The sequence below is a fragment of the Nilaparvata lugens genome, chromosome 11 (genome assembly GCF_014356525.2).
Source record: "Nilaparvata lugens isolate BPH chromosome 11, ASM1435652v1, whole genome shotgun sequence".
Taxonomy (NCBI): domain Eukaryota; kingdom Metazoa; phylum Arthropoda; class Insecta; order Hemiptera; family Delphacidae; genus Nilaparvata; species Nilaparvata lugens.
The window spans coordinates 27,062,571-27,079,223 of record NC_052514.1 but is presented as its reverse complement, the minus strand read 5'-3'; the positions used below and the strand labels follow the sequence as shown (position 1 = coordinate 27,079,223).

Below are 16,653 nucleotides of genomic sequence, written 5' to 3'. Positions count from 1 at the left end.
TACTTTTTCGTGATGAATAATCTTTATATCAATGGAAAGAGAAAATTCCAAAGTTTTCTTAATAATAAATAACCTACCCGGTTTTCTGCTCGACAGATGCTCACTCCATCACCAGGCACTATTTTCAGTCTGGAGCAGCCACATCTTGGCTGCTGGTTGGATGGCTGAGCCTGGCTACAACACTGGTAGCCAAAACATGGCTATTCAACTCTTACAACAATGCCTGGTGATTGAGTGGATGACTGTGTGTCCTGGTTGGCTGCCTAGTCTGATAGGGGCTCAAGTATTTATTTAAAAAAAACTTTGAATTATTCTGTTTTAATTAGTTAGATTATTCATTTCGAAAAGTACTTTGGTAACTATATATTTTTTTTAAATTCGATGAATCTTTATTAAGTAACCCTTTATATTTTATTTAAGGAACTAGAGAATAAATAGTTGACCGAACGAAGTGAGGTTTAAGATTCAAGTCGACAGTTTTGCATTTCTCTTTATGTTTAGCCTATATTTATCTATGTCCCGCATTTACAGTAAAATGCGGCAATAGATTTTAGTGAAATTTGATCAGAATGTTCCTTTTAAATGTCGCGTCGACGTTTTATATAAGGTTTTTTGAAATTTTGCATTTCAAGGTTAATACAAAAGGAAAAGGAGTCTCCTTCGAACGTCAATATCACCTTAAAAATCATATGCATGCAATAATTAATAAAACTAATCACTTTTTGCTTTTTGAAAAAAAATAATAACCCAATGTAACTTGGTAAAAAATCATCTGTCGTGTGTACTATTAATTGCATGCAATTTTTATGCACTATTAATTGCATGCAATGGCGAATTCAATGATAACTTAAATAATACTTTCACTCGACCTTTCTCTGCTTTCAACTCGGGCTGACCTGCTGCCAGCATAATCCAGGAGATTAGCTTTCTTTTGATGTTAGCATTTTTGATATATCAACCCCAACAGCTATTAGCGGTTTTCACACTGATATCTCGCTGACACGACAGGATTTACTCTGATGGACAGTATAAGAGGAGGCTGTGGTTTATAACTGCGCGCGAGGTCTACTGTTCGCAGAACTGCTAGTGATATGAGCCCCAAACTTTTAATTTCATATCACTGCAGTGTGAAAAACAAAAATCAAATTTATTGTAGTACGATACGGTAGTTTAGAGAATCCCAATCACAGCCAAATTGGAAATTTAATTCAAGTGTTATTCTAATGTATAGGGGTAGACAGAGGATGGAACAGATAAATAAGTGGGTAATACAAAAATTTTTCTTCGACATCAGTCAAATATTATAATTAATAGTAATTTATTGTTGAACTTCGATTTTTTGTAGCTTTGATTACCGTATTAGTAAATAAATTTTTATATTGTCTAAACAGCTGATACTCTCACTCAGCGGTCAGTGTTTTGCCCTTGCTGGGTGGTGCCATGTAATTTGAATAAATTATTATTTGTAAAATAGCATAATATTATAATCTAGAATATTTCTTTTGTAAGTTTTTATTTTGTATTTTGTTTTTTTGGGCAATAAAGATGTTTAAAAAAAATGTAATATATATCTTCTCTGTTACCTACTTATAATTTTCAAGAAGATTATACTCTTTTGATATTTATGGTTTAGAATGTAAGCAGAGATGACAGAAATAATCAATATGATCCAAATAATAATATAGTTTTCTTCACTCTATGATGTAAGTATTTATGTATACGGTATGTAAATCGATGAGGTGAGTTATGAAAGAAAATAGGCGAAAAGCGAAATATGTAATTCAAACTTGAGCTTCAACTTATTATCATTATAGCCCATGTTGGCTATGACATTCAATAAATTGGGACAAAAGATAAGTAGGTCTTTCAAAATAATTTGTTCTGTTTTGCTATTCTATTTCGTCAATAAATGAATGAATAAAGTTACTTATCTTGTGACAACTGATTTTCTTGAAATTGATTGCGAGTGACATCACAACACAAAATTTTAACAGTAATAATTCATTATATTCTTCAAAAAATATACCGTAGCCGTAGGCTATATAAGTCAGGTCAACGTTACTGGTATAATATCAAGCAGTACCTATTTTATTAACATTGGTGTAGTAGCTATCCTTGTTTATTGTTGTCATTCAACAAAGCAGATATCAAGAGTGAACAGTTTTATGTTATGAACAGTTAATATTACATCAGATACACGGGAATCAGCTATCATCCATAGAAGGCAGTGACAAGGCTGAGAATCGGCAACCCTGTTTCCTATCTTTTTCTACTGCCATTATAACGTTGACTCCCACTATAATAGACTGTGCGCTTCTATTTGCAGTGCATTTAAATTTTCCCGGTCAGCAGTTGCCAACTGTACTGTGACGCTACAAAACTGCAATAATACACATCTCAACTTTTTAGTTGTCAATGTTTTCAAGTTTTGTTTCCTAGTGTATCAATATATTATTTTACTGAAATCCATCAAAAAATCATTTATTTACTCCTCTCCAATAGTATTTGGTTTTAAAATAATATATGTTTCAAGTTACAATTTCAAGAAAGACTCCATTGTTGAGTGATTTCTTTGAGTTACATTCTTGTGACGCTATTGTCGAATTTTATTGTTTTATTAATTATTGTAGTTAATTTTTTTGTTAAGAATTGAGTTTAATATTTGTCAGGAAAATTTGGCCGGATATGTTAACGGGTATCTACGTGTGCTTGTTATGGAACCGTTACCTGCTACGTGTAACCAAATAGTCCACCGACATTCGGCTGTAGTAGGTCTTTCGGAGATGTGTTCGCTGTGAGATGAGTTGTGCATGAAATTGGACGTGACTATTTTTCTATTTATTTGACAGGACTTCTTTAATATTAAGCCATAGATACAACGATCATTTACCAAAATGGGCAGTAAGTAGATATTTCTTTAAATCAGTGTATTTTTCAAATCATATAATTACAGTAGCCTAGACTTGACATTTCGGCTGTTTTATTCTATCTAAACTTTCACTATTATTCATTGTCTTACTAAATTTCAACCTATTCTGATTATTAATTTGTATAATACTATCACACGCTTACTCTGTTTGATTTAATATCATTTGTATAATTCTGTTTCAATATGAAATCCAGTTGAATTCTTAGAAACTATGTCATTGACTTGTGTCAACAGATTTAGTCAATTTGTTTAATTTCCTTGAATGATACATGTATTATTTTTTAGTTTTTAAATTACCAGATAGAACAGATTTAATCTTTGTAGTGTTTTACTCTTTTTTGATTCTAAAGTCTTTGATGAAATGTTATCTAATTTTGGTATTATGACAGTAGGTTAGGTTATCACATTACTTTCCCTTTCTTTATATTCTACATCATTAATTTGCAAGAGCTATACTCTTTAATGCATAGACCTATCTCTCAAGTGATTTCCTTTCTTAATATTCTATAAGTTATCATCCATAAGGAATACCTTTATTTTTTTAAGTTTGATTCATTTATGACGTGTGGAGTCATGATCTGCGCATAATAGGTATATTATTGAATATTTTATCGCTACCAATGAAAATATAGTTTGACACTTCTCAAATTGGAAATACTAGAAAGCTATTTAGGCCATCATTCTTGGATTGTTTAAAAAACCAAAAATATCAATATGTTATAACCTATCGTGTATTTTTTCAGTCAAGTTCCTGGAAGTTATAAAACCGTTCTGTAGTATTCTACCTGAGATTGCCAAACCTGAAAGAAAAGTAAGTATTCAGCTTTTCCTGAAATTCTTATTTTGTTACTATGCCTATATGTATACATTTTGTATCACGTATATGAACCATATTGATATCTGTAAACTATTTTGTCTGAGCATATTATTTTATTTTTCATTCCAGAACTTAAACTGTCTTAAAAAACTATTCTTGACATTAATTACAATAGCATGTTTTATTTTACATATAAATGTCACTAGAAAATTTTAACGTTGTTTTGATTAAGTTTTAACATAAGAATAAAACAAAATGAGTAGAGTAAAACAAGACATTACTGTAATATTCATCAGATAAAAATAAATAAATAAACTTGTAAATTATATTTTATATACTAATCTATATAAGTTACCTAATGTTAATGTCAATAAGTTAAACCTAATAATTTTGTTTGTTTTTTGCAGATCCAGTTTAGAGAAAAAGTACTATGGACAGCCATCACACTATTTATTTTCCTCGTCTGCTGTCAAGTAAGTCTTCATTAACTTTTACTTATAAAAAAGTACAATATTGTAGAATGTTGTCGAGATGGTTAGTGTTACGAAAATGTTTAAAAATATAAACTGTTTAACTTACCGGTATTCATTCTTCTCGCATATAAAATTCTATACCAATTGACCATTGCACAGAAATTAAAAATTAAAAATTACTTTATCATGGTTGAATCAGAGATAAATCAAAGTTTTATATTTTTATTGTAGCTTTATTAACAGCTCTAATAAGCAATTTTTGAAAATTATTTTGACAACTCTAATTTATGAGAAACATTGGAAATATGGCGAAGATGTAGCCTAGTACCATCGTATGCTGTTCTAATACACAAGTCTTAATAATTGTTGTACGGTACAGTATATCATTATAATGCTGTGTCAATCGACTAGCCTACGGTACCTACCGAGTTCATTATATTTATTGTAAAAAAGCAATTTCCAATGTGAACAATATTGAAGTGAATAGTTATGAGTGCTAGCAAAAATAGACTCACAATTTGCAATCTAAATTGTCAGGTTATAAGGTATATATTACAACCACATTGTCTTACGAGTTTGATCAATACTTATAAGTTATATTTTATATTTTTCTGATTTTATATTTATTTCTCTGTTATTTTTTACAGATTCCCTTGTTTGGAATCATGAGTTCAGACTCAGCCGATCCATTCTACTGGATTCGTGTGATCCTAGCCTCGAACAGAGGTACCCTGATGGAGTTGGGTATCTCGCCCATCGTCACATCGGGACTAATCATGCAGCTTCTGGCTGGTGCAAAGATTATAGAAGTAGGAGACACGCCTAAAGACCGAGCGCTCTTCAACGGTGCCCAAAAATGTAAGCATTCCAAAATTGCATTCTCATTGTATAGTCGAAAAATAAAATGTTTTGTTTTCTCAATCATTATTTTCAGAAAAATTTGGGTGGTGTTATCTTTGAATTTTCATGCTATTGGACATTTTTAAAATATGGATTATTTGTTCTATGAGCTCTTTATATTAGACAGTAATATACGTTTTTCTAAAGTACCGTACCCCCTTTTTTGCCAGCATTTTATGTAGGTACAGTGCATTCTTCTTTCGAAAATGTGACATATAATATTATATTCTGGTAAAAAGAAGAAGAAAATATTATTCAATTTTTTTCCATTACAAACTGCTTGTTAAATACTTGTTGTCAAATTACGACATAGCAGACCGATTTTTATGATTGAAAGCTATCAGCTTCTACTCACATTTATAGAGAGCGCTTACGGACGCTGGGTCCTTTTTCAACACTGAGTGTTGACCTGAAAAAGGGCCCAGCATCCGAAAGCGCTCCACAAACGTGAGTAGAAGCTGATAGCTTTTATTCATAATAATCAGACTGCTATGTCGTAATTCAAGTATTTGAAAGTGAATAGTTGATTATATCTATTTTCTCATAATTTCTTTCATTTTCTGATGTAAGTGTAGTATTCGTTATCCAATATCAAGTAAGTTTGTAGTTGTGCCAAGTGCTTGACGATCTCAAAATTTTTTGTGAAACGTTTTCTACTTGGCAAAAATTGAATGGAGTAATTTTCACAGACTCTTCAGTATTTTGTTTAGTTTGTAGCCCAAAAACTCCAACAAATCACACTATTCCTTTTGATTTTATGATTCAATTTTTTATCTTTTTGTAATACGGCAATCTTTTATCTTAAACTAATGCATAAGTACTCAAAAATAACTAATGATTGATAATTATATTATAAAATCCAAATTAATTACTATTAACTACCCTAGAGATTTTTTCTTCTGAAAATATTGACAACAAAAAGACCAACTGGAAGAAAATTCTATGAGTATAATATATCTTCTACTCAAAAATCATTTGCCTGTGCGGGAATAGAACCCAGCTCCTCATACTTGATGGTCAAGCGTGCTTTCCCTTCACCGACAATCTTCAGGGGTTGGCGCTCGTTAAATACTATGCCAGTCAGTACAGATGTAAAATAATATTATATTATAAATGTTGGAATATTAGTAAATTGAAAATATTGCTGTTTTACTCAATATCTTCTATCAATATAATAAATTGAAAATGCCTTGGACATTATTCGGGGATGGCTGTGTTTAAAAGGGCTGACAAAACACCAAGAGAAATAGGTGTTTTGTAATTTATAATTTGGTGATTTTATAATTGGTAATTTTGCAATTTATATTTGGTAATTTATAATTTCTGATTTGATTTGAATTTTATTTGAAAAATATAGTAAATTATTAATATAATATACAATAAATAGAATAAATACTAAATTTAAAAATATATAGGCCTACTAATAACAATATTCGTATAATACGTGGTAGGTCCAGAAAGTAAGTTCCGTTTGGTAATAAAATTAAATTGTGTACAGATACAGAAAAGTTATTTATTGCACAAAATTCTACAACTCTTAAACTACTTTTCCACATAACTACCGAAATTTTGCAGACATTTGTCATAGCGTGACACAAGTTTCTGTATGCCTTCTTCATAGAAATTTGCCGCCTGTGTCTTCAACCTGTTGGAAACAGTTTCTTTCAGCTCGTCGTTTTCAGCTTGTCGAAATTTCAGTTTTCCGGTAACAATTTCATGGAATAGTGATCGTGAAATTTGGGGAAATTCCATAGCGAGAGCACTAATTGTAAACCTTCAGTTTTCATGGATCTTGTCATCAATCGCGTGAACCAGTTCTTCTGTAACCAAAGATGGACGCCCACTTCGTTCTTCATCAAGCACATCACTACGTCCGTCGAACTGACAGACCCATCTTCTCACCATTGAATCACTCATTGCACTTTGTCCATAAACATCGCAAATTTGCCGATAAATTTCACTTGGGTTCACTTTCCTTGCATTCAGAAAACGAATCACAGACCTGATTTCACAAGCGGCGGGATTTTCAATCAACACTGACATTGTAAACAAGCACAACAAAACGTACTTGGCTGACAGCGATCTCCAAATGGCGCACGTTTCTTCTCCTTGATACAGAGCGTCTACCGCGCATGTGCGGAACTGAGATCGCAGCACTGCACCGGATATAAATTGAAACGGAACTTACTTTCTGGACGTGCTATCGTATTTCATAATGGTCCTTTCCTTCATGAATCTTGCACAAAAAAATCAGTAACCAGGCTTCCTATCTTCTATGGTAGACGTGTACTCTCATAGTGATGCCACCCTTTACTGTCAACTGGAAGTACTGATAAAGAAGAGGTATTGCTCTAGTATTCTGTTCAAGAGGGTAAAATTCAACTAAGATACTTAGTTGAATTTTACAAACATAAAGTGCTTCTATTCCCGCATGGGCAAATCATTTTTGTATGGTACTCTCATAGAATATTCTTCCTGTTGCCAATATTTACAGTATAAAAATTGGAGGAGAATAAATATTAAATCAAATCTTATAATTATTTTTTTACCTTGACTTCTAGCGTATGGTAAAAATTGAAAAAAATGATGTTAATCAATTTGATTGAACAGGAGCATCCTCAGCTATAGATTGAATCATTTTAATGATTGTAATGAACTGGTAATATCGATAGTAATTCGATATATGATATAGTTGTATCAATCTTGAGTTAGTCGTATGTTCGTTTTAACAATAATTCTGTCATGTCATTCTGACATGTCGTTGTCTTGGTCAGTCAATGAACTTTTATATAAGTATTATATTAGTTCTTATTTTGTCTTGTCACCATAACAATGATTATTAGAATTCGCTGAATTCTTGTCAGGCTGGCCACTAACCATAGAACAAACATACATGTTACACAGTCGACATACATTGTTGTGTCATCACAGCGAAAGGCTAAGAGCAAAATTTTTGATGTTAGGTTTTTGTATCTCCGATTTTTTTCTCTGCTGCTCTATTTCAGGTTAAATCATTCTTCTATCATTATAATTTGTAATAATTTTTCATTGTTCTATTTATTATTATTATTGGTTGTTCATTTTATGTTATAAGCCTCTCGCTGATGATGAACATGCATTAAGAACATGTGTATGTGCATGATAAACATGCATGACTTGCAGTTTTATCATGCTTGTTCTACCGTTACTGGCCAACCTAAGATTGATCTGTGAGAGATAGTTATAATCTTGTTGTGTTTGTGTTTTAGTGTTCGGCATGGTGATAACGGTGGGCCAGGCGATAGTGTACGTGATGACAGGCATGTACGGCGACCCGGCCGAGATCGGCGCCGGAGTGTGTCTGCTCATCATCATCCAGCTGTTTGTGGCCGGACTCATTGTGTTACTGTTGGACGAGTTGCTGCAGAAGGGCTATGGTCTCGGTTCGGGTATCTCGCTCTTCATTGCCACCAACATCTGCGAGACCATCGTCTGGAAGGCATTCAGTCCTGCCACTGTCAACACTGGTCAGTCAACAATCAACCTAATTGAAATCTAGAAGGCCAATTGCCCAAAACTTCTGCTATCACTCAATATTATTTATTTTTTCGATCAAACATCTTATACAATATTGGAGAGAAAAAATAGGCGCTAGCCCATAACTTCTTCTCTTCCTAAATTTAGTCCATCAAAATTACTGTAAGTGGGGTGGGATATTATGTTCATCATATTCACATTAACAATTTTCACTTTTAACAATATTAGATACATTTATAGAGGCCTACTAAAAATAAAGATTTTTGTCTCATATTGTAGTAAAAAGACGATTCAATAATAATTAGTCTAAATTTATAGTCATTGATCTTGTAAGTTACTTTTCGGAATAGAACTATCAATTTTCGATAAGATATTTGTAAAACTTATTGTATTTTATTTATATCTATTTTTTCATTTCAATGAACTAATACTCTCTTGTCGTTTTTTATACGTTTCGGCAATGATGTCATTCAATTCTATAAATAATTAATTTCTCCCTTCGAAAATGGCATGATTGTCAAAACATTGTTTTTTAACAAGACACAATACTCGATAGTACTATTTTATTCAATTAAACTTGAGTAATCCTAAAACGTGGATAAATAATTATTCATGTTCTATTTTTCATAATACAACTACATTATTTGTAAATTAATGGTGAGCACTGATATTTTGTTTATACTGTTTTTGTACAGTTTATAATGTTGGATTGAAAAAATTCTATTCATAATCATGTACAGGTACATCAGGAACAGCGTCAATATAATACATCATATGCCAGGAAAATGTTATCTTTGCTTTAGAAACTGTTGAATTACTTTCACTTATGATTTTAACGATGTCCTTTTATATGCATGTAACCATTTGTTACATTGCAATAAATGCACTATCCTTATCATAATATTATATCTAAGTTAATGAAATTGAATAGAACATTATTTGGAAATGCTCACTTGTTTGTTTATTTACATTAAAAATATACAAAAACCATGAATGATTGGGAGAGGGCCAACAGGCTCTGCTCAAGACTGTCCCTTTCCCAAATTTTGATTAAAATAGTTCGAAAAAATAGTTTATGTTTCTTCGCTTCAAGTAATTTTCAACTAACAATTTCACTGCAAAGTTTTGCCTGATCGAAACTATTTCAAGATTATTGTTGTCTGAGCACATTTTTACTTGAGTCTATTGTTTTTTAGGTCGCGGAACTGAATTCGAGGGAGCAGTGATCGCGCTGTTCCACCTGCTGGCCACTCGCCAGGATAAGGTGCGCGCCCTCAGGGAGGCCTTCTACCGCCAGAACCTGCCCAACCTCATGAACCTCCTTGCCACCATCTTCGTCTTTGCTATAGTCATATACTTCCAGGTAAAATAATTATTATATCAATGCTTTTAATACTATCAGTTCATTCAGTTTCGAAAAACGTGGAGATATAACTAAGGGCCTGGACACTCAGAGCATTCCGATGCCAGCGTTAAAAGCGGTCTTGAGAGGATATAGATATAGATACCTAAGACCGCTTTGATAGATGCCCGCATATCGCTCTCTGTGTGTCCAGGTACTTGATAAAAATGTGTGTTTTTTATAGCAAATCCAATTGGTTATTAAGTAATATTTAGTTGAGAAAGGGATTAAATTTAATTTGAATTAAGGATTTGATCCAATTCCTTCTCATAATTAATTCAATTTTCTTATACTGAACCATGAAATTAACTACATGTTAATTCTTGGCACGAATCTCTTGCGTGCTAAGAGTTAAGATGGCGAGAATATGTTTTATTGAATCAGTTGTAATAACACTGACAAATTGCAATCTTTTGGACTTTATCTTTGATTTTTGAAGATTAAGACCATATTATAACAAACTTGACTTCATATGTATCTAATCCAGTTAAAATTGATATATTTTTTTAAACAGACACTGTGCAAACGGCACTTATTGTTTCAATAAAATGAAACGTTAGAGTGACAAATTTAAGAAGTGGACAAACTATTGCTCTGTACATTGTTTTATAATTTTCTCTATTCATTTTCTTATTTCAAATAAAAATAAAATCAAATTTTATTTGTCAAATTGAAATTTGTCATTATTTAGTGATTATGTTATAATTGTTTTTAACTCATCAGTACTTGTAATCATTATCTTCTAAAAATTATTTTTGAAGACAAAGGTTTGATTACCGGTATGTTATAATTGTGTGTTGTTTGCAGGGATTCAGAGTAGATCTTCCAATCAAGTCAGCCAGATACAGAGGTCAATACAGCAGCTATCCAATCAAACTCTTCTACACATCCAACATTCCAATCATTCTCCAGTCTGCTCTCGTGTCCAACTTGTATGTCATATCACAGGTGAGACTTTTTGCTGTAATATTTTAGTTATGTATGTATTCTAAAACAAATTGATTCATTATTCAATAATATATATTTACGATAATACCTATTCAGTAATAGAATGGGTAGGATTTATCATAGTTTTGGTTTTGAAAACTCATTCCAAATTAGAATAGAATTGCATTTTTTATCACTATAATATACGAATTATAATGTAGTACATTGCTTCTAATTGAAGTGTTCACACATTGGAAGATAGTGCCATGAACAATCTGAAAACTTTAAGAACCAATGGATTTGGCTTACATAAGAACTTGAAGTACAATTAACATTCGATAAGACAAAACTATTTAACATTTAATTCACATACTTAATCAGGCAAAAGAAATCAGGAAAAGAAGAACTAGTCAATTGACCTAAACTTATTTTCATGATTACATGAATAATGTACAATTATTTAGGTTATGGACATTAACTTTTTATCCACATTTACACTAAATCATTATTCTGAAAAAGATGAATTGAGAGTAAATTATAATCACTTAGCTTATCTAGAAGTTTGAGCTAATGAGGTAGCTATAAGCAAAATTTATCTCTTCAACTATTCTATCGTCAATGTACTCAAGTCCTTGAACAAATCATCCACTATTACCAATTACCATTATACCACGAGTCTTTTATTCAGCTCATCATTATTCTTGAGAAAAGGCACATGCTCAAAACTTTCTCAACCGCCGTTTTCACACAACGATTTAACAATGACACGACAGCCAGAATTACCTTCGATTGGCAGATTTGACCAATCCAGATCCTGTTGGACAATCGGACTACAATTTGAGTGTCGTGTCGTTGCAAAATCATTGTGTGTTAAAATGCCCTTTTCCAATTTATAAACTTAATACAGTCCAGATTCAAATATTTTCTAGCGAGATTCACTGTATAGGAAAAGTCTGGCAGGGTTGCCGATTCTCTTCCTTGCCACTGCCTTTTATAGTAGATAGCATTCTCAATATATTTGATTATAATATTAATTGTTTATTCTTGTTAATTACAATCAATTATATTTTTTGTCTAGAAAAAAATTTCTTCAATGATTTTAATATATAATTGAGATGATATTTTCTGGTGATTAATTATATTTAGGCTATACATGGTATAAAAAATCAGACAACTTCGCGGAGCTAGAAAAGGATAGAGCTATCTGCTTTGTCTAATGACATTCGAGGATATCTACACAAATGTTGCTGTCAGGTGCTGACTTTATAACGCGAATCTCTCTATAATGGTGTGGAAATTCCCACGATCTTCACATTCGCATATTTTTTGCAATAATTAACAGTGTTTGTTGTTGCATAGCACAGATGGTGGCAGTGAATCTCCATTCTCTTTAATGTTCATACTTTTTTCTCAAATTGTCATACCTGTTTGCAATAATAATTAATAGTGTTGATACTTTTCTGCAATAATTGATTGTGTTTGCTTAGATGTTGGCAGTGAAGTTCCACGGGAACGTGTTTGTGAACCTGCTGGGCGTGTGGGCGGACGTGGGTGGTGGTGGCCCGGCCCGTGCCTACCCTGTGGGTGGCCTCTGCTACTACCTGTCGCCGCCGGAGAACCTCGGCCACATCCTCGAGGACCCCATCCACGCCGTTCTCTACATTGTCTTCATGCTCGGCTCCTGTGCGTTCTTCTCCAAAACATGGATCGAGGTGTCTGGCTCATCAGCTAAGGATGTGAGTTTACTATTTTCTTTATCAGGAAATTCTTATTCATACTTTTTTTCATTACAAGAATATCACCAAGAAATAAAAAATCCAAATTGAAACATGTTGTGAGTAAAAATTTTTGAAAGGGGTACTTAGATTTTTTATTTTCTATTTCTTGATAATTAACAGTAGCTCTGATCCAAAAGTTGAGAATAACACCTTATTTGTTTGAAAACACTTGGATACCTGGCCCATGACTATACTAAGGTCTGGTTGTACAAAAGCCTGTTAAATTTTAATCATGTTTGAAAGCCACGAGAACCAATCACAGAAATCTTTTTTGAAAAGAAGGCTTCTCTAGTGAACCAATTAGAGACGCCTTCTTTTCAAAAACGCTTTCTCTTATTGGTTCACATGGCATTTAATCACGGTCAAAATTTAACAGGCTTTTGCGTAACTGAGCCTAGATATTTTATAAATAATATCTTCCACCGCCTTTCATCAAAGATTTGATTCCCTATTAGGCTATCAGAAGTTTAATAAAAGATTACCTATTACACCATCAAAGATCTTTAATAAAATATTTGATAGTGTAAGGCCCAATTCACACAGAAGTAGTGTATGGCGCGAATGTGACATGAACTTTTTTCACGTTTTATACAAGGTGCGCCAGAGAAACTTACTTATTTGAAAAAAATCTTGTACGTTGAATTGGTCGTGTAGAGGGGTAGGAGGGGGCGCATCTGAAGGGGGAAGTTCTCAAGTTTATCATCCCTCAAGTAAATATCCATCATGCTCTGGTCTAGAGAGCAGCGGGCCTTCGCAGTTGAGAGCTACTTTTCTAATGGTCGATCACCTTCCGCGCTCGATTTGAAATTCCTCCCCACAGACTCGGGGAATTCCTCCCCCCATAATTCGATTCTGTCGTGGGTTAACTCATTTCAGGAGTGTGGAAGTGTCGCTAAACTCAGAAATGGACTTCAACGAACCATCAGAACTCCAGAAAATGTCGAAAGAGTGAGGCAGTCAGTTGTGCGTTTTCCCAGGCGTTCGATTGATAAACTGCAACGAAATTTCAAAAATCGACTCCATCAGTGTATATGCGTAATGGGGGTCTCGCTATTGGTCTGATCTCATTTTCAAGACTGCATGGAAAAAAATTGAGATATTGTATTCTCATATAAAAAAGATTAAAACAATATCTGAAGTACTTTTGTTGTTATTGACTTTTCAAATAAGTAAGTTTCTCTGGCGCACCTTGTATAAACATATGGCTCAATGCAAACAGAAGAGACATGGTGCCACGTCACTGTGTGCATTGGATCATGTGTTTATATAAGAGTGGCGTAGAAGTGACAAAAGTCAACGCCACTTCTGTGTGAATTGCGAGCACCTTACCAAACAAATCCGGGGAATAGAAGCGCTAGTAGTAGAGAGTGTAGTATAGTAGACTATTAGCCATAGCCACAACACTACTAGTAGCAGTATTGGCTATTTGAATCGGTGGTTTTTCTGCAACATGATTGATTATTATAATCAGAATCAAGGTGTCTGTTGCTCAGTATTTTTTGCCAACAGTCTGTATTAAGGCGAACGCACACAGCAACAGATAGACGTATGCAGAAAGATTGAGAAAAATCAAACGTCTGCATGCAGACGTGAGCAGACTTACTGTACAGACAGGCGGAACTCTGTAAATGTTGCAACATTCGGAGGTATTTTCTCCTCCGTCTGTTGCTGTGCTTGATTTTAAGTTTATTAGAGTCAATGTGTCTGTGCGCCGACTTTCTATTTTTCTTGCACTAAAGTGCCCATGTTTTGCATTGTTTGTAGGTCGCCAAGCAACTGAAAGAACAGCAGATGGTGATGCGTGGCCACCGCGACAACTCAATGATCCACGAGCTGAACAGGTACATCCCGACGGCAGCCGCCTTTGGAGGCCTCTGCATTGGCGCCCTCTCAGTGCTGGCCGACTTCATGGGAGCCATCGGCTCTGGCACCGGAATCCTGCTCGCTGTCACCATCATCTATCAGTACTTTGAGATATTCGTCAGGGAACAGAGTGAAATGGGCGGCATGAGCACCCTCCTATTCTAAACATCTCAACTTAGTGTAGGTTTGTTTTTTTTTTTTACTTGATCGTTACATAATTGATATCTTATTTATATCAATAAACCGTATTTATTTATAAAGTTTGTTATTGTCTGTCATACCTTGATATTATTCGCATTTAAATTGATTTTCCATCTCACCTTCAAAAACAAAAGATATTACTTGCATTTTAATTGAGTCTTCTAGATCATACCTTTTTTCAATAACATAATTGTTGTATTTTTAAGCTATTTGCATTTAATTTATTCTTCAAGATCAACTCTCAATAACATAAAAGGTGTTGATTGTTATTTGAATTAAAGTTTATCAATCGTATGTATTTTCAAAACAAAACAGATTATCTAGATTAAAAATGATATAATTATTAATCGTATACCTTCAACAATATACTGATAATTTGCATTTTACTAGTTTCTTATTCATTGTGTCAATACATTTAAAAATATATTATTCACATCTCAATTAATTCTGTCTTCAAAAACAAAAAGCACAAATTTTGAAGGAAAATAACGTCATCATTAGTTGTGAATATTTATTTTCTGTTGTTGAAAACAACATGTTGTTTGGTTATCTTTAAAATTAACCACAAATGTTTCTAAAGTCTCCAAAAAGTTGATGAATTGAAAACGAAAAATTCAAAAGATTACAATTCCACAACAATCTTCTGTGAAGATTTTTGTTTGTAACGAATGCAATTTACTAATAATACTCATTGATTTTTCGAATTAGATCTTAAATTTTAGATATTAGTATCTCCCAACTTATCTTCTCGACTGTATATAATCATCATCCTTCTTGTCAAAATCACTTATTGTATATATAAGTAACCTACATCTAATTGTTGAATGTACTTTTTATAAGGAGCTTTGAATTGTATAAGAGTTTGGTGTAAATGAAAAATCATTATAGAGATCGATATCCTCGTGATGGTGCAGAAAAAAATAGATAAAATGAACAAATTATTTCTCATTTTATTATTAATAAAATTTCTCGCCATGAAATTTTTTATCGTTTTATTATGTTCATGTCTGTTCCCCTATCTCTCATATATTGGTACCATAGTTCACTTTAAACTATCAGCATTCCTTATAAGTAACATCAATGCTTCCCATTCATCCAATGCTGACAGTTTGAAGTGAATCTCAGTATTGAATAAAAGTACTTCAAGTTGGAATGATTGATATAAAATTTACTTACTCTTGACAATTTTCAATACAATTCCATTATCTTGTGATCATAGTCTACAAAAATGTCACAATCAATGATTGTATCCATTTCTTCTTCTATGTGCCTACATAAGTACCAAGAGTATTCACCACTGTTATCAAAATCGTAGGTATTGTAACAATTCTTTATCTAGATGATTTAGTTTAAATTGCAGCAGTATAAGGGAGATGGCCTTTTTCTCATGACTGAACTATCTTTAGAAAATAAATTGGAAAACCAGTAAAATGGTTTATATCTATTGCTAGAACAAAAGTGAAAATAATTTCATGAATCTGTAATCTAGCAAGATAGCACCAAACTCTTGATTGATATTTTCAACGAACAGGATTCATGCATTTAACTTGGACAAGAATTCACTGCAGTGAGACTTACTGTACGAGTATTATTCGATTTCCAAAATACTTGGAAAAAAATGGAGAGTTTGGTTTTCTATTCAACAAAATATACTGGCAATATTTTATTTGAATAATAGAGTTTGAAGAATAAAATTAAATTACAAGATTGAGGCTCAGTTGTCCAAAGGCTTCTTAAATTGTAATCATTTTTAAATGCCACAGTAACTAATCTGAGGTTTCTCTAAATGGTACATATACCATTAAAAATTTAACAGGCTTTTGTACAACCGAGTTCCTGGCTAAGTC

The 16,653-nt window shown here is 33.0% G+C and overlaps 1 protein-coding gene across 1 annotated transcript; it reads left to right on the top strand.

The window, feature by feature from the left end:
* Nucleotides 1–2,391: 2,391 nt before the first annotated feature.
* On the top strand, nucleotides 2,392–15,786 carry LOC120353598 (protein transport protein Sec61 subunit alpha). The gene is made up of 9 exons (XM_039438025.1): nucleotides 2,392–2,901; nucleotides 3,673–3,740; nucleotides 4,154–4,219; nucleotides 4,867–5,077; nucleotides 8,368–8,625; nucleotides 9,832–9,998; nucleotides 10,845–10,985; nucleotides 12,452–12,700; nucleotides 14,507–15,786. Exons 1-9 carry the CDS (start codon nucleotides 2,895–2,897, stop codon nucleotides 14,768–14,770), a joined length of 1,431 nt encoding a protein of 476 aa, XP_039293959.1. The 5' UTR covers nucleotides 2,392–2,894; the 3' UTR covers nucleotides 14,771–15,786.
* Nucleotides 15,787–16,653: the final 867 nt, after the last annotated feature.